This window comes from Erpetoichthys calabaricus, chromosome 8 (genome assembly GCF_900747795.2).
Source record: "Erpetoichthys calabaricus chromosome 8, fErpCal1.3, whole genome shotgun sequence".
NCBI classification, from domain to species: Eukaryota; Metazoa; Chordata; class Cladistia; order Polypteriformes; family Polypteridae; genus Erpetoichthys; species Erpetoichthys calabaricus.
The window spans coordinates 150,925,376-150,945,211 of record NC_041401.2 but is presented as its reverse complement, the minus strand read 5'-3'; the positions used below and the strand labels follow the sequence as shown (position 1 = coordinate 150,945,211).

Here is a 19,836-nt window from a genome sequence, read left to right as displayed (position 1 = left end):
TGCACACAGTCACCTCTGATGATCACGGGATCCGTGAGGGGCCTCGGCCTCCTAAAATCCACCACCAGCTCTTCGGTTTTGCTGGTGTTCAGTTGTAGGTGGTTTGAGTTGCACCATTTAACAAAGTCCTTGATTAGGTTCCTATACTCCTCCTCCTGTCCACTCCTGATGCAGCCCACGATAGCAGTGTTGTCAGCGTACTTTTGCACATGGAAGGACTCCGAGTTGTATTGGATGTCCGATGTATATAGGCTGAACAGGACCAGAGAAAATACAGTCCCCTGCGGCGCTGCTGTGCTGCTGACCACAATGTCAGACTTGCAGTTCCCGAGACGCACATATTGAAGTCTGTCTATAAGATAGTCCACGATCCATGCCACCAGGTATAAATCTACTCCCATCTCTGTCAGCTTGTCCCTGAGGAGCAGAGGTTGGATGGTGTTGAAAGCGCTATGGAAATCCAGAAACATAATTCTTACTGCACCACTGCCTCTTTCCAAGTGGGAGAGGGATCGGTGTAGCATGCAGACGATGGCATCCTCCACTCCCACCTTCTCCTGGTATGCGAACTGCAGAGGGTCGAGGGCGAGGCGGACCTGTGGCCTCCGGTGGTGAAGCAGCAGCCGCTCCATGGTCTTCATCACATGTGACATCAGGGCGACAGGCCTGAAGTCATTCAGCTCACCGGGGCCTCATGTATAAACGGTGCGTACGCACAGAAATATTGCGTAAGAACGTTTCCACGCTCAAATCGTGATGTATAAAACCTACACTTGGCGTAAAGCCACGCACTTTTCCACGGTAGCTCATACCCTGTCGTACGCAAGTTCTCAGCTCGGTTTTGCAGACTGGCGGTACCCAGCATCAAAGCAGTGCCACTGTTCCTGTGTGGTTACCCTTTCTTAGATCCACATCCACGACGGCAGCTTTATCAAATACACTGAAATTAACCGCATATCGTTCATAAATTTAATGTATCTGATTGTAATTAACCTGTAACAATATAATGGTCCACAGAATGGTCAAACTATTCTAAATACCATAACTTGTTTTGCATTGTTACTCTCACTGCACCTTCTTCTTCTGTCAGCTGCTCCCATTAGGGGTTGCCACAGCGGATCATCTTTTTCCATATTACTCGCACTGCACCACTCGGAGTATTTATATCACTGTATCTGAATGTGAATCACAGATCTACAGCGATTAGAAAGAGAATTATCAGTATACAGCATCAAGCACTCGCTGCCTTAGCCATTCGCTATTTGAACTGCTCTCATCCGACCAACGCTTCACAGCCTATCCTGTTCGGACCTCGCTGTTCACAAACAGTTTCATCCCAAGAACTATACATGCACTCAATCAGTCCATCAAGTGCTCCTTGTAGAACTGTTTGTACTTGCAAGTTACCGTGAGGTAATTGTACTTATAATACAGTTATAATATTGCACAACCTGAGCCACTTTATAAAGCACGTATTTACATATGATGATGATATCATTTTTAAGATGAAATGCAGCAAAATATGTTGATTATATTATACAGATAAAACTTTAACTTTAACTACACGGTACCACAGCGCTAGCGAGCTTGAGCTTCGTTCACGGTTTGTTCCTGCCTCGCGCTGTTTTCATGCTGTGGCTGCCGCGACACTGGAAGGATAGATGGATAGAATAATTAAACATTACAAAGATATTTTGATGTTCCTTTAAAAGTTTTGAAGAATCGGCGTTCTAAGCTTACAGGTGGCTTAATGTCTATTACATAGCTGATTGTGTGGCGATTGGGTATTTGGAGAAAGAAAAGTGAGGACAGGAATTGGGGGTTAGTACGTTTGAAAAAGACAGTACTTCTGTAATAAAGCATTTCATTGAAGGTTGCGCATGGCGCAACAAGCATCTTGCAGTAAGACATGAACAATCACTGCGCCACTGTGTCCCCATGTTTAATAACATGCTTTAACTCATATCATCATGAAATTGATATCACGTATACTTCTCAGTATTTTAATTATTCAGAGAGCTGTAATATTACGAACGTAATGGATTCTGTGTCCTTTCGGAGGAAGAGCACGTAGTGATTCAGGCACATAGAGCACATATAAGATCAAATACAAAACAAAGTATTTAACGTGCTACTTTAGTTACGATGGGATTTGAGAAACTAGTAAATTAAATGATTTTAAGATTAAGTTAATGATGTTCTACTTTAATGACAAAATAAACTGTGATTAAAGTGGAAATTTCGAGATTAAAGTTGACATATCGTGCTGTTTTCACACTGTGTGCCTTTTTTTTCACTGTACCCTAATAAGCTTTCATATGACACTCAGACGGTGGGCTACAAGTCGCCTTTTCACGCCGACTTTGATATGTGACAACTTTTTTATTTCGGGCACTGTGCGACTTTGTGAACTTGAGCTTTCAAGTTTCTCTGACACGCTATGTCACTCGATCATCTTCTTTTTGTTGCTTATACTACTGTTTAAACCAACAAATAGTATGTTTTTCTTTGCCTCTATTTGGTATTCACTGAAATTCCTCTATTTTTCCTCATACTTTTGCCATTGCCTTTTCACAGAATGTTGTGCTTAAGGGCTATTTATATTGATTTGCATATTCAAAGAGGCGTAATTCTGGGAGGAGTTGGGGCGGGACAGCAAGCGCGTGCACATGCGTTTATTTCCACGCTGAGCGGGATTTATGTAGCAGAAGAACACGGAAGTTGGCGAACGCACAGATTCTTGCATTTGGATTTTTCTGTGCATAAGCACATTTCGGCTTTTGTGCTTACGTCATGTTATAGTGCGAATTCTACGCACGGCATTATGCATGAGGCCCCAGGACATAATACCTTTGGGACTGGGGTGATGCAAGATGTTTTCCAAAGCCTCGGGACTCTCCCCTGCTCCAGGCTCAGGTTGAAGATATGCTGTAGAAGACTCCCTAGATCCAACGCACAGGCCTTCAGCAGTCGTGGCGATACTCCATCTGGACCCACTGCTTTGCTGGCACGAAGTCTCCTCAGCTCTCTGCTTACCTGGGCTGCTGTAATTGTGGGTGGGGGAAACTCTCTCCTATGCTAGTGTCAGCAGAAGGATGGGTGGAGGGTGCAGTACTCTGAGGTGAGAGTGGGTTATATCCCTTCTTATTAACCATGGCGGAGACATCAAGACAAGACAAATATGGTACGAAAGAAGGGATATATTCAACTTGCTTTAAAATGCAGCCCCCCTCCTAATATTCTGTACATTATAGAAGTCAAGATATTCAGTAGGCACAGACTTCTTCCATCTGTTCAAGAAGGTTCCTAGCTCGGTGAAGCTCTAGCAGGCTTTACACCCACATTTTCCCCTGACTAATACTATGTACAGATTAGTTCTAGCAATATAGCATATTCAGTGAGTGATTTGCAGGTTCTGATGACCACTACTTTATATGGATTAGGAGGATTCTTTCCCCCAATATAGCACATTCTTCCATTATCTGTGAACAGTGCACCTGCTCTAAACTCTAAAAGCCTTTAAAGTTTTATTTAACATTCATCTTTGCCAGTAACCAGTAAAAAATGTTCAGGGTTTAGCAAGTCTCATACAGTGTATGGCAGAAGTGTATGAATGTATGGACGTTAAACATACTTATTATTAGGCTCAGATCACATACTGTAGTTACTTTTCAGCTCTGGTTACGTAAAATATGTTTTTCAAGGCAATGTGTCAATGCCACAGTTGCAGATATTTTTCTGTTGTTAATAGGAATGCAACATTACTACTCATTGACTTTTATAACGCTGATACTGTCACCTATGGCCTCTTACTCAGTACTGGCTCTGTCTTTTTCAGTCTTTTTTTTCACAAGTACCAAAAGAGTTGAAAGGTCAAGAGGCACAAAGTTTAAATTGGTGCTGGGTGTAAAAAGTTGTAAAACTATAAGGTGTCAGGAAAGTACCTGGAATCTTCTTCTGAGGCAAAAGAGTATGTAGAAGTGGAAGAACCTGAAAAGATTGTTTCTCATTAGAGAATATGAGGAAACCGGCTATGTAAAACAATCCAAAGTAAACATGTTGCGCTCACATACTAGTCAGATTTCTGATCTCTGAGTTTGTGTAGAGTTATTTTGGGTACAGATTCTTTAAACTAGAGCTGTGCTACATGAAATTAAAGTTATAATATATTAGTTTATTTTACACAGTTCTTTAATGTTAGAAATTAAAATGAATAGTTTAAAATCTTTCTACTCTGCTTCGTGTTGCTGCCAGAGGACTCACCCGGCTGTAGCCAGATTTTTACGTGGAGACGGCACTCATAATTCATTCGACCTCTATGTGCTTATGCTAATTATAAAATTTAAACATTTTAAAAATTTTATATAAAAATAAAGATATATTATTTTTCCAAGTCAAAAAATGCCACTATGCCAATTGCCATTAGGTCTCCTTATTGCGAGGCAGCAGCGCTACCACTGCGCCACCGTGCCGTCGATGCCATCTCCAATTAGGAGTAATAACTATCCCAGCAGGCCAGTTCAATGGCTTATTCTGGTCTTTGTATAAATGCGTAAACAAAGTTTGATCACTTACTGCTTTTGTTCTGCCAATGAAAACTGAGCAGATTTAGGATTTGAAATGGACTGGGAGATGGATCATACGTTTAAATTCCAGAATAGAATCATAACCAGGAAGGCAAAATAAATGGTACTTGTTAATTGGGCCCTGAGCAGGCTCAATGTCAATCATGGAGAATCCACTGCATCCACTGAACAGTATCATCTCCAGACAGAGGAGCAGCTTCAGTGACAGACTGCTGTCACTGTCCTGCTCCAGTGACAGACTGAGGAGATCGTTCCTCCCTCACACTATGCGACTCTTCAATTCCACCCGGGGGGGTAAACGTTAACATTATTCAGTTATTGTCTGTCTGTATACCTGCATTATTATCACTCTTTAATTTAATATTGTGTTTTATCAGTATGCTGCTGCTGGAGTATGTGAATTTCCCCTTGGGATTAATAAAGTATCTATCTGTCTATCTATCTAATCTATCTAATCTTTCTAATCTATCTATCTATCTAATTAAATATTTCTCCACACAAGTGTTACTAATGAACCAGTGCTTCCTCCATGTACTGATGAAAAAGTAAAGTTCACAACACAAACTGTTACAAACCAGACAAATTAACTTTGTGACAAACCTGCTGTGAAATGTGTTTCTTTTTACAAAAGTGTTTGCATAAATAAAAATATCCTCAATTATATTGATAATTCGTGTGGCATAGTTTGAGTTTTTCATTTTAGCATTGATTTTAACCAGTATTTAGTTTTCAGTTACTGGAGAGAAAATGTCAATGAATAAATTCTTTACATTTTAAGATGGATATATTATTCCATGATAATCAAATCATTATTTATAAACCCCATCTCCACCCCAAAGTCTCTAAGACAGTAACCCCCGACCCCCCCCCCCCCATTTATTTTTACATCTGAGAACTCTCTATAATTGTCACCCATGAAATTCGAGCCTTATGACACAGCCTTCAGGCTGACCCAGAATTGCTTAACAGTTATGTCAGTATGATGCAAAGAGTTTTCACTGATAATTCCTTAAAAGATACTTCTCATTCTTGCATAAAGAAGTTTGATGTTTTTAGTGGAGTGATAAGTGGGGCACATGTTACAAGGATGTGTACCCAAGAAGGTTTATACTGTTGCTTAGTTAGGCAATTACATGCAAACTTTTGTTATTTTCTATTTTAACTGGTGATTTTGCCCCCTTCTGTTATATTGTTCCTTTACCATTTGTTTTAGTAATAAAAATCCTTTATTTTTACAATATTTGGACACCACATTTTATTCTGACAATTGTTGGAATGTACACACACTACAGTGAAAATTCACATTGAAAATAAACAAGATAGGGGACACCTTATGAATTAGAAGGTCTGGTCTGTGATGTACTATGATTTTTGTGCTTTAATATAATTCTGTCTCAAAGGCCTACTTGCAAATGGGCGAGAACCTAATGAAGAACTCTGATTCCTGGAGCTACCCATGTTGAAGAAATTAAATCTGCATTAATAGCTACAGTGTTAATTAATAAGTTTTAAAACTACTGTATTAGAGCACCAAAACAAGAGTGGTAAAAGGAAATTTTAATGGAGCTGACCAATAGGCTATGGAACATTCTCTTTTTGTATGTGGATAGTTCACATAATATACATGTATTGACTAAGCATAGGTCTTTTTTGGTTTTACTTTTCCTGTAGCATGTGGGGAAAGTCTATGGTTTTAAGAAGATGTTCAATTGCATTATATGAAAGCTGTGACCTGCAAAAAATGAGTAAAGGAGGACACCTAAGCAAAAGGTGTATTTTATTTTATTTTATTTATTTCATTAGATGGGGAGTACTAGGGTGTTGTACCGTGTTAGCCATTATGAATGTAGAGAAAAGCCAAGCAAAATGACACCTTTTATTGGCTAACTAGAAAGATTACAATATGCAAGCTTTCGAGGCAACTCAGGGCCCTTCTTCTGATTACATCTTGCCTGAAGAAGGGGCCTGAGTTGCCTCGAAAGCTTGCATATTGTAATCTTTCTAGTTAGCCAATAAAAGGTGTCATTTTGCTTGGCTTTTCTCTACATTAGATGGGGAAAAAGTCTCGGTTCAAATGTAATAAATTAACATATTGTCCTCTACACTTCTACTTACATTTCTGAAATATATTTTTCAACTGTAAAGATCTGAGGTATCAGAACCTTTTTTAGCAGCATAGGAACCCTGGATGGGATGCCAGTCCACCACAGGCTATTGTTATGTGGGAATGCTTAAGCACACTGGGCCAAGCAATTTGGACTCTTCTGTTAATATAATGTGATTTGAACTGGAATACTTGAAGGCTTGAACATAATATCCAGGTTCCAAACAGACATCGATTCTGCCAAAATCCATGTCCTTGCAGTTGTGAAATAACAGTAATATATAATGTGGGTTCTTGCTGCTGGACACCATCTGAATAGTCATCTTTCTGCAAGTTTGCCTGCAGAAACTTAGTTAGTATTTATCAAAAAATTCTGCAATTAAGCTTATTTTCACAGTCATTTGTTACGGCTGTGAAGAACCTCAATAGGAGCAATGTGATCAAGTCAGCAGAGTATCAAATCCATAGGAGTCAAAGGAAGTGAAAACAGACTTAATCAGTATTATCTCATTGAGAGACCTTTTTACGCTGTAAAAAAGATGTTGCCCTTTTCTTGATATCCTCTATATTTGTCATAATGAATTGATTTCAGATATTTAGGCAAAATATGACATTGAATAAATGGAGTCAGAGTAAACATACAATGCAACATTATTTCTAAATTGCAACTTAATATTTGTAAGTAATAAAGTAATTCACCCTCTGTATTACCTGTATGAAACAGCAATTGCCCTCTTAGAAATCACTCAAAGAGCTTACCAAAATTAATTGACAATTATACCAGCAAGACCAGGCTGCTACCACCTCACCATATATTGACCCTTACCTTGAGAATGAAGTAGTCACTGCAAGATTTCCAGAATAACACCATGCCTCAATCATAGGAAGTTCCAGAGGAGATGATGGAAAACTCACCAATCTGGCTACATCAGGTAATCAGGCTATGGGGTTACAAAGTCATTTCTGAGGCTATGGGGCTTCACTATACCACAGTGAGAGCCATTATCTCGAATGCAGAACATATAGACTAGTGGTGAATCTATACAGTATATAGGTTAGGCCATCTTGCCAAGATTACCCCAATGGCACATTTACAACTCATTCAAGAAGTCACAGAGTACCTCAGAAGAGCATCCAAAGAACCACTGGCCTTTCTAGACTCGGCCATTTCTCAGTTCAGAATTCATGATAAGAAACTGACCAGGTAATCATTAGTAAGGTGGAAACCTATGCTAGTGCTCACCAGTGCTCATCTGTCACTTGCTGAGAAACACCTTGATCATCCCTAAGGCTTTTTGGAATTATATTCTGTGAGTCAAAAGCAGACATCTTTGGACAATTCAGATCCCACTATGTTTAGCATAAAGCTAATACAGCAGTCAACAGTAAGAACATCCTACCTACAATAAAACATTGAGGTGGTAGTATGATTGTGTGGGGATGCTTTGTCACCTTAAGAGTTGGAAGACTACCATTATTGAAGGATCCATGAATTCTGGTTGGGAGAATAAAAGAGGTTGTTAGGGTTTATGGTGCTATCAAACATTGAGGGCTAGTTGGGTTGACTAAACTCAGAGAGAAACTCTGCAATGTAAAGAAAGACAGTGAGTTAAAAAGACAGAGCAACAGTAAACGAAGAGAGAAAATTCTGCTTCTTTTTACTATTGTTAATCCATTTACTAGTTAACTTATATCACAATTAAGAATTGACCATGTAGAAGTCTGGTAGAGTATCATACCTTTTGAGAACAGTTTACATATAAAACAAGCAGTGTTTAATACATTCAAATAATAATGTATGGAGATCTTGTGAATTCTTACTGTTTTTTATCTCTAAGACATTTGTCAAATGTATCATTTGAAAATTTATAGAAACCATATAATAAGCTGCATCTGCAGGTACTGGACTTACAGAACAAAATGAAGAATATGGTGTTCGTTTCAAATTGATATTCAAATTGAATTTGGGGTTCTGTATGAAAATTTGTAAATCTTTTTTTTTTTTTTGCAGATTCATTTTTTGATTATTTAATCAAATCATGAGGCTTCAGCAGAGTTTTAAAGGATTTGTAATCACTCTTCCCTTTCTGTTTCTTTTGGTAAGTCTTTAACAGATTGCAGTGACTTTTTTTACATATTTACTGAATAATATAGTTTGTTTTAATAGACTGTGTACTATTGTGTTTATTATATGATATACCTTACTCAGATATCCTTTTGTATGTATTGTTTTTATAATATTTTTATATATTCTTAATTAATTCCTTTTTATTTTTATTAGTTGCTGACATAGCTGATATCAGTAAAAAGTCCCATCAATAAGAATTTGTTTATTATGCAACTGTGAATGTGAACTATTAGAATTTGGCTATTAGAATTTGTTTATTATACAGTTATGCTAATGATTGTAATCGGAGCAATCCCAGTACTGTATTTCGGTGTTTACTTTTAAGACGAAGGTAATCTGTAAGTATCTGGATTTGTTTTCGATACCAGAGACAGCAGTAGTTACTTGTGGTAATGTTTGTTTTGGATCTATAACAAGAACAAGCAAATGGCAACGGAACTAAACAGCAGAGCGGTATCAGACTTGGATAATTGAACAGAGCAGAGTAAACAATATCATAGGAACTGCAACCAAGAAGTACCACAAACTATATAAATAAGGAAGAACCTGCATATCTGCATAATAGTGGAAACACAGTACCTCACATGAGTGCACTAAATGTGGTGGCACTGCATTCAGATTGAGGCATGACTGAGTGTGTGAGACATGATAGTACCAGCACTCAAGGAAAATGCCATAGTGGTATTACAACTCCAAACACACTGCAAATATACTCTCATGACCTCCACTTGTGTAGTTTTATAGCCCCAGTGACTTAGTCAGACAGGCCTGTGGCCCACCCTGACAAAATTAAAAAAGTTTGATTGTATCTTAAGTTTTAAAAGTAGGCTCCTGTGAGTGTGTAAGAGTTGACAACCAATGAGTGCTCAGCCTGAAGTAAAATGTGTACAGTGCTGCTGCAGAGAAGGAAGGAAAAGTGGTGTTTTTGACCACCAAAACAGAAGAGAGGATTGTCTGTCCAGTGTCTCATGTTTGTTGTGCCGCAAGAGCATGGAAAAAGCAGAAAGAACTTGCCATACCCAAAACACACGTGTAACTACTGCCACTGTCAGATAACATGTTAAAATGTGGCAAATTTGATTCTGTATTTAGATGTCATGGGTGCCATGGTCTGGGGCCTCATTTTTAAAGTTTGTGTATGCACAAAAAGAGTTTGAAATGTACGTACACAACTTCCCATGTTAGCATCGGGATTAAAAAAAAAAAAAACTTTTGACGCAAAAGCTTGCGTGTATTTACAACCACTATGAATCAGCCATATGCAACATTTGAGAGAAATTGGGAAATGATGACACCCTTGATCAAGTAGGGCAGTGCAGGCAAACCAGCTAAAAGATGACACACAGATAATAATTCATATCACTGAACCGTTATTATAATGTGTGTTGATGTGACATATTTTACACCTCAAAAGGGATAATTATGATGTATAGACTATATTTTAGTTCTCTTTGAAAAGGGCCAATGAAGATTTTTGCACTGAATAAATGTTTGGGTTTTTCATTAGTTTATATCAACTGCCTGTTGTCACTTATCAGGGAACTGGCCAGCAAGTCAGGAATATCTCTGTCAAGTTTCTCTTCTTCATGCCTGCTTTGCTGAAAGCTATAAACCAACCGGCAAGGCACTACATCCAGTTTTCGTATGGTGTGGGTATACATAAATAAAAAATTGAAGCTGCTTTTGTTAACTGTAAGCTGTTATATTCCATTAATACACAAGTCATCCAAGAAGTGAATGACAAACATTGTGTCTCGGTGGCCTGGGTCAACCCATGATTAATTTATTTTGAGGCAGAGTAGGTTTGAGAGACATGATAGTGCTGTACATGGTGACTGGCTTGTTGGTAAGGTAACTGACTGAACCCTCAATGTTTCATATGGCCTGTACTTTTCATTGTAACATGAATCACATCATTACTTGCGCCAGGTGATAGCAGTTATCCACTTAGACACTGGTGCCTTATGCCTGTCTTGGAACCCCAGAGCGCATTGCAGAGCCGCTATAATGCCACACATGATCTTGTGCTCTCAGTTGCGGACCCCAACCAGATACTCTAGAATGCAGGTGTTGGAGTCTCAAAGCGTCAGGAGGGAGAGGCTGCTCTACCAGCCAGCGACGTTCTGCAGAATTGGAATTGTATATGTATGAGGTTAATTAGCATGCTTCATATATGGATTTTTCAGGGCAGTGTTGGAGGTGTTCTCAAGTATACATATTTACAAGGTGACTGTGATTTATAAATGGTCAATTGCATAGAAATGTTATTATGCCAGGTTTTATAAATCAGATTTTTTTTTTGGTGTACACATTTCCTGGATTTGGTATGTACATATTTTCATGCTCAAATCCATGAAAAGTTTTATAAATGAGACCCCTACTTAGCATAAAGTCTCAAAAATAGCCAACAGCTCTACAAGTAGAAGAATCCATCAACTTTCATCTCATAAAAACGTAAAGGGCAGATGAAGAATCTTTAAAAATATTTTTTTTACAAAAATGCTCTGTAGCACAAGGAAACTCAAATGAGTAGCGAAGGCAAGGAAGAAATTTCCATAAAATAGAAAATTCAGTGGCAAACTAGTCTCAATACACAAATCCAGGGAAAGGTCAGGAAAGAGAGCAAAGAAGTAAAAAATCCAGTAAATCCACAAGCACAATAATAATACTATTACCTGGGTTGACTGGAGTCCAGCAACTCTGATGCTAAAAGTGTACCGGAAAGAACTTTGGGTTTTCTTCAGCAATTTATGGGGCTTAAACCAGCCCCCCCTTAATGGTGATAGGCAGGTGGCCTCACCTCTTGGGGAATCACCCACAAAATACATGGAGCATAGTAGAAGATACACACATAGAAACTAAATGATCAACAATGTTAAGCCTTAGTCTCTATTAATGGCATGATCTTGGATGATTTCAAATTACAACACAGAACCAGACAAGGGTTTTATCATCATTGCTTTCTATGATTGCCATTGAAACATTAGATATTCATCTCCCCCAAACCAATATATATTACTCTACCAAGACAAAACAAAGAGTAAAATGAAGAATATGGTGTTCATTTCAAATTGAAAATATTTTTTTTTGCAGGTACAGTTTTTGATTATTTATCAAATCATGAGGCCTCAGCAGAGTTTTAAAGGATTTGTAATAATTCTTCCCTTTCTGTTTCATTTGGTAAGTCTTTAACAAATTGCAATGATTTGAGTCTTTTTTTTTTTTTTTTTTTACCATATTTACTGAATAATATCAATTTTTTATTGAACTGTATACTACTGTGTATATTATATGATATACCTTAGTCAGATATCCTTTGTATATATTATTTTTATGATATGTTTATGTATTGTTTTGTTTTCGTTTTAATTATTTGTTTTTTTAATTTATTAGTTGCTGACACAGCTGATATCAATAGGAAATCCAATCAATAAGAATTTGTGTATTATTCAACTGTGAATTTGAACTATTAGAGTTTGACTATTAGAATTTGTTTATTATACAGTTATGCTACTAACTGTAATCAGAGCAATCCCAGTACTATATTTTGGTGTTTACTTTTAAGCCCAAGGTAATCTGTAAGTGTCTGGATTTGTCTTGGACACCAGAGACCACAATAGTTATTTGTGGTGTATCTTTATTTGGATCTATAACAAGAACAAGCAAATGGCAACGGAACTAAACAGTAGAGCAGTATCAGACTTGGATAATTGCAACCAAGAAGTACCAGAAACTATATAAATAGGGAAGAACCTCTAAAATTGTACACACAGTGGTATGCTTTGCATATCTGCATAATAGTGGAAGCACTGTACCTCACGTGAGTGTGCTAAATGTGGTGTCAGGAAACACTGCATTCAGATTGAGGCATGACTGAGTGTGTGACACATGATAGTACCAGCATTCAAGGAAAATGACTTAGTGGTATTCCATCTCCAAACACACTGCAAATATACTCTCATGACCTCCATTTGTGTAGTTTCATATCCCCAGTGACTTAGTCAGACAGGCCTGTGGCTCACCCTGACAAAATTAAATAGGTTTGATTTTGTCTTAAGTTAAGAGTGTAAAAGTTGACAACCAATGAGTGCTCAGCCTGAAGTAAAATGTGTACAGTGCAACTTACAAAAAGGAAGGAAAAGTGGTATTTCGTATCACCAAAGCAGAAGAGAGGCTTGCCTGTCCAATGTCTCATGTATGTTGTGACACAAGAAAATGAAAAAAGCAAAAAGATAGGTGAAGACAGAAACTGAACTCGCCATACGTCGAAAAACACTTGTATAACTACTGGCACCGTCAGACAGCATGTTAAAAGGTGGCAAGTCATGGGTGCCATGATCTGGGGTCTCATTTATAAAGTTTGTGTACGCACAAAAAGAGGTTTGAAATTTACGTACGCAACTTATCATGCAAAAAATTTAATCTTGATGCAATAGCCACTATGAATCATCCGTATACAACATTTCAGAGAAACTGGGAATTGCTGACACTTTTGATCAAGTAGGGAAGTGCAGGCAAACCAGCTAAATGATGATACCTGCATAATAATTCATATCATTGAGCCGTTATTATAATGTGTGTTGATGTGACATATATTTTGCACCTAAAAAGGGATAATTATGATGTACAGTCAGTTTTAGTTCTCTTTTATAAGGGCCGATGATATGTATTTGTACTGAAGAAATTTGGGGGTTTTTCATTAGTTTATATTGACTGCCTGTTGTCGCTTCTCAGGGAACTGGCCAACAGGTCAGGAATATTTCCATCAAGTGTCACTCCTTCATGGCTGCTTTTCTGGAAGCCATAAACCAACTGGCAAGGCACTACATCCAGTTTTCATATGGTATGGCTATACGTACTTAAAAATGAAGCTGCTTTTGTTAACCGTATGCTGTTATATTCCATTAATACTGTACACAAGTCATCCAAGATGTGACTGACAAACATTGTGTCTTGGTGGCCTGGGTCAACTCATGATTCATTTACTTTGAGGCAGAGTAAGTCTGAGAGGCATGATAGTGCTGTACATGGTGACCGAGTGAACCCTCAGTATTTCATATTGCCTGTATTTTTCATTGTAACATCAATCATGTCATTACTTGTGCCAGGTGATAGCAGCTACTGTACCTACTTATACTGTGATGCCTTATGCCTGTCCCAGTACCCCAGAGCGCATAGGAGAGGTGCTATAATGCCACACATGATATTGCGCTCTCAGTTGTGGTATTCCTCAGCCATTTATGGGGCTGAAGCCAGCCCCCCCTTAATGGTGATAGACAGATGGCCTCGTCTCTTGGGGAGTTATCCACTAAAACACATGAAACACAGTAGAAGAATCATAAACACATTGAAACTAAATGATCAACATTATTAAACCTTAGTCTGTATTAATGGCATGATCTTGGATGATTTCAAATTACAACACGGAACCAGACAAGGGTGTTATCATCAGTGCTTGCTGTGTTTGTTATTGAAACATTAGATATTATTCTCTCAAAACATTTAGTGACAAATGAGATCATAAGGGAAGGGCTTAAACAGAAAATATTTCTTTTGCTGATTTATATGGTGCTTTGTATCTCAGAGCCACAATCATCTATACCCACTGGTGTAATGCAAAATTCATGCCCCCTTCCTCAGCCGCCCAACCCTGGCCCAAAATAGGATAGGTAGGTAACCCTAGCATAAATCAAGCAGAATTTACAGTAGAACACTGATTTAACTTTCCCATTTTAGCTTAATTGTTTTCACACATTTAGTATTACTTTTATGCTATTGTTTACTTAAAACAACTCTTGTTTGAACAAGTAAAAGATTTTTAAGACTGTATTAACACTGCAGCTAATGGTGCCTCTATCTTGAGTGTTGCCCTATTTCAGGTATTTTTTTAGTGCTGCTCAAATTAATTTGTGAGTGATCCTAAAGGTGCCTTTGTCCTGATTGTTGCCCCATTTCAGTTAATTTTTTTAGTGCTGCTCAGATTAATTTTATGAGTGATCCAAATCTTGTATGTGTGCATGATATACAGTATATCCTGAATGTGCACTATATGTGAAAAATGAGCAAAATCAATTTTGACAGAAGATGCAGACTAATAGTGCAGGACGTCTTCAGCTTCATTAGCCCATGAATTATCTGTTTGTAGTTAACAAGAGGAGGCAGGACTGGTGAGAGTATGACATGGAGTGTTTGGTTGCAAAACAGTCATTTCAAAAGTGGTGCCTTTCTGAATAGTTTGGCTTCAAGTTGTTTCTTGCTAATCACATTTCCCTAAAAAGGTCAGCTACAGTTAAAGATGCAAAGAAAAGCTTGAACTACCCTGTGAACATAGCCTTTTTTTTTGGTTTTGAAAATCAAATGCAAAACTGTATAAGTTGTGCTGTAATCAGGTGCTAGACTATGGTGGTTTAATAATGGCACAGTTGCTATCTGCAATCTGAAGCAACAAAAAGTAAACTAATAATTCCACTAATTAGATGAAATCAGGACATGTTCAAACTGGATCAAATCCAGTAATTGTACATATAACTGCAGTGAAGCTACAAAACAAGTTCCTAAACACAGCAAAGGCAGGCATGTATTGACAAATCAGTAACTATTTTCTTCTTTTAACTTGCTTCCTGCATTTAACATTTTTTCATGAGCCCCTTGAACAACATTAAATGGAGGTTGTTTTGAATTTTGAACCAAAGTAAATAAAACCCATGCTGTGTATAACTAATTTGTTACAATTTAGAGAAAAACTGCTTTGATGTTAATAATAATGAGACATCCTGGGCCTCTAATGTTATTATTTGTTTATTTCTGTTTAAATACTTATTATCATTATTTCTACCTGGGTCTGTGGCTGGCAGATCAGTAGGCACATTTTTATTATTAGGGTTGTCATTTGCATTGGTAAGACATCAGGCAAGGAGGACAAGGAAAAGAAGTCTGTCCAGCTAGCTGCGAAGCTCAATTCACCTGTTGTGATCTGCTCTGTTAATGACACTGGTAGGATTTCACTGGCTGTCTCTTCCACTGATGATTTAAACCGATGTTTTTTAGTAGTTTACTAATGGCTTTTTTTGCCAATTACTTGCTTTAAGGACCACTTACTTTTGTTCTCATCATGACATTTCACTTAAGCAGATTTCAAATATTATCACACCCACCCGTCTGTTGTCTATGATGTCCCGTGATGCAACACACAATGTTTGGTTTAGCTTATAAATACACAAAATATTAATATCTGGTTTTAGAAATATATATTTTTGTGGATGGCATTTTGGAGGTCTGCTGATTTGGGTCTGGAGGTTCCTGTGCCTCATTGCAACCCTTACTTCAGTGTCTACACCATTAGGACTAGGAGTAAGAGAATACACTTATCCCATGTTACAGTTCAGACTTCACAATAAAATATTCTTATAATATGAAATTTTCATGAAAGAAATGTGTTGTATATTTAGTGTTACTTATTATTAGTCATTTATAAATCGAAATACTACAAAATACATTCAGATCACTGTGCAAATGCTCAAATTTTAACTTATAGTTTTGAAAGTTTTTTTTCTTATTAAAATTAAGTAATGTTGAATATTAACATAAAGTATATGAGCTGAAGTAACATAAGAGATGCTGAATGTTAATTAGTGCATGCAATTAAGAATTTCACTGTATGCTGTATACGTGATAATAATGGCCTTATAAATCTATGATATAAAGTTACTGCATTGGAAAAACATCCAAATTTGTTTGATTTTGTTTACTGAGGTAACATCAAATATTGCTCCAACAATGATTGTCCACTTATTTCGGAATCAGAATCACTTTATTGTAAGCATGTGCAACATACCAGAATTGACTTTGGTTAGGTGCAAAATATGAAATACAATACATTACCAACTCAAGACAACACAATTTCTACCCACCATTTACCTGACATTGTGCAAATCACTATACAAATACAACAATTTATTGAACAAAACATTTACAAACTTCAGTAGTTAACTCAAATAAATAGAAAATCTATACAAGATAATATACTGTAGATGTCAAAAAGTGCAAGGTGAGCAAATATGAAGTATTTACGAATAGACAAACAGCACAGTTACCAATTGTATGTTGCTAAAACAGTTAGGAATAACCCTATATAAGTTTATTTAGGATCTGGATAATTTCAGGAAAGAAGCTCCGGAGATGGCGTGTAGTTCAGGTCACAATAGACCTGTAACTCCTCTCTGATGGCAATGTAATGAACAGATGGCTGCTGGGGTAGGTGGAGTCAGCTACAATTATTTCCTGCTCTTTTAATGTTGGGAGACAACAGCCAATGATTTTCTCAGCTGAACAAATCAGTCACTGCAACCGAGTCCTACAAAGAGAGGAGGCAGAAGGAAACCAAACGGTGATGGAGAAGGTCGCAATAATCTCAATGATGGCTGAGTAAAAATCTAACAATATATGCCTTGATATGTCAAGCTTCTTAAGCTCGTGAAAGAAAAACAATCTCTGCCTGGCTTTCTTGATGATGGAAATGATGTGCTTGTCCTATATTAATGTATCCCCCAGGTATTTAAACGACTGAACCATAGACACAGTGTGGCCATTAATTTGCAAGGGTGGATAGTTAGTGACTTGTCAGCAGAAATCAATCTTCATTTCCACTGTCTTAATAGTATTGTACTCCATGTTGTTAAAAGAACACCACTCTACAAGACTACCCACCTCTCTTTGATGGGAAGACAAGTCATTATTGGAAATGAGACCCACTACGGTTATGTCTTCTGCACACTTTAGGGTTTTTACAGATTTGTCTGTGGATCTACAGTCATTTGTGTAAGTGGAAACAGGAGGGGTGAAAGAACACAGCCTTGGGGAATGCCTATGCTAGTTGACATAGAAGGACCGAGTCTCACATGCTGCTTCATACCTGTCAAGAGCTCATAATCCACTGGCAGACAGCATAGGGTACACCTAACTAGATTAGTTTACTGTGAAGCAACTCCGGAACAGTGGTATTGAAGACTGTATTGACCCATTATCTATGGGTCCTGACTGACTTTATGAAGAACTTTAGGAAAAATGACAAGTGTTTAACACTTGGCATGAAGCTATGACCTCTTTGCTGTGACTGCTGTGACAATATTCCCAGTATTCAAAACATTAACTTACAGGGTACAGAAGTAGCATGGAAAGACATATGATTTGACTGGAAAAACAGGCATTGGGAATTTGGAAATTGTCTCTCCCTGTTGTTCTATAGGACTACTGTTAAGACCAACTTCAAAGTTCACTGCTGTATAATTCACACTGCCTGTAATCTAGCATTATTTCTGAATTAGTATCAGTGAAAGGTGTACCATAAATCCCCAATGAAAAGGCGCCCTACATTGGAGACCGCCCCATTTTGTAAGCCGCAGAAAATGCTCGTTTATATTTTAAAACTCTTAAGATAAGCCGCCCCCTGGTTACTGAATTTACCAATCCGAAGTAAAAGCATCTAATTTGACACGCCCCTGTAGGCATTTGGAACTCTATAGTGACATTATAGTTGAGCGTGAACAATTAAATTAATAACATTTTGCAATTACCATTATCATGCCACAACGAAAGTCCTATGCTGTAGAATTTAAGCTCCAGGTTGTTGCATTTGCGAAAGAAAATGGCAGTCGTGCAGCTGGACGCCAGTTTGAAGTAGATGGAAAAAAAAAAAAAATAAGAAACTGGCAGAAAGATGAGGAAGCTTTGCACGTGCTTCCACCACGTAGGTGTGCAAGGCTTACAAGGGCAGCAAAATGGCCAAACTTGGAGAGGCGACTTAAAGATTGGATTCTCGCACAGCATGAGAACAATCGGATAGTTTCAACAATAGCCATCAAATTGAAGGCATGAGGAATGGCGACTGAAATGGCAATTGAAGACTTCAAAGGGGGTCATAATTGGGTTTCTCGCTTCATGAAACAAAATGGTCTATCTATCCAAGCCAGAACGACTGTGGGACAGAGACTGCCAGATGACTGGGAGAAGTAACTTGTCAGTTTTAGAGAGTTTGTCGGCAACGAAATTGAGACACTGAAACTAACACCGGATGACGTCATCAGCATGGGCGAGGTCCCGATGCAGATGGATATTCCATCAACACGCACTGTCAATAAGGTTGGTAAAAAGACCATATCAGTAACTACCACAGGTCACGAGCGGACAAGTTTTACGGTTCTAGCCTGCATGGCAAGTGGCAAAAAGATGAAGCCATTCGTGATTTTTAAGAGGGTGACAATGTCACAGGAAAAACTACCCAAAGGTATTGAGGTCTCAGTGAACAAGAAGGGCTGGATGAATGAAGACATTATGGTAGAATGGGTGAACAAATGCTACAGAAGGCGGCCTGGAGCTGGATTTATTTTAACAAGAAGTCCTTGCTAATTTTCGACTCTATGTCTGCTCATCTGATGGATAGTGTTCAGAAGGCAGTGAACAAGGTTGGTGGTCACGTCGCTGTAATACCTGGTGGACTTACATGCAAACTGCAGCCACTTGATATTGCTGTCAATCATGCATTTAAGTACCTTGTGAGGATCGAGTAGGAAAAATGGATGACGGATGGTGAGCATACATTCACTCCGTCTGGCCAGCAGCGACGTACAGTTAAGCGTGCAAATGGATAACTTCGGCGTGGAACAACCTGAAACCGGAAAGTATACAGAATGGCTTTCGCAGAACCGGAATCCTTCCTCCACCTACAAGCCTATCAGCAGCACAAGCAATGTCTGCAATATCTAAGAGCGATACCGTTGACGAAAGAGTGTCTGACATCAGCGACAGCAAAGCAGCACAGGTCACAAACGGGTTGTTCCTCGGCGACGACAATGATTATGGATCTGATTTTGAAGGATTTGAAGAAAGGTAAGCCTAATTTCAGTGTTGCTAATTTTATTCTGAATAATTTACGTGTAGACAGATGATTGACATTGCTGTACTGCAGTACCCCCACCCTCCAGTCATTCAAACGAAAATAAAAAACTTGCCTTTTCCCAGCC

The 19,836-nt window shown here is 38.2% G+C and overlaps 2 protein-coding genes across 5 annotated transcripts in view; both read left to right on the top strand.

Annotated features, from left to right (window-relative positions):
* The window catches only part of LOC114656170 (anterior gradient protein 3-like), a 270,125-nt gene that overhangs the window by 88,196 nt on the left and 162,093 nt on the right, over nt 1-19,836 (top strand). The window lies entirely within an intron of this gene.
* Nucleotides 1-19,836, top strand: part of LOC114643119 (tumor necrosis factor receptor superfamily member 14-like) — a 203,729-nt gene that overhangs the window by 118,613 nt on the left and 65,280 nt on the right. For all 4 annotated transcript variants that reach the window (XM_051930532.1, XM_051930533.1, XM_051930534.1 and 1 more), the window contains 2 exons: nt 8,702-8,789; nt 11,912-11,998. In XM_051930532.1, coding sequence (XP_051786492.1) covers nt 8,730-8,789; nt 11,912-11,998 — 147 coding nt within the window. In that variant the 5' untranslated portion in view covers nt 8,702-8,729. The remainder of the gene's footprint in view (nt 1-8,701; nt 8,790-11,911; nt 11,999-19,836) is intronic.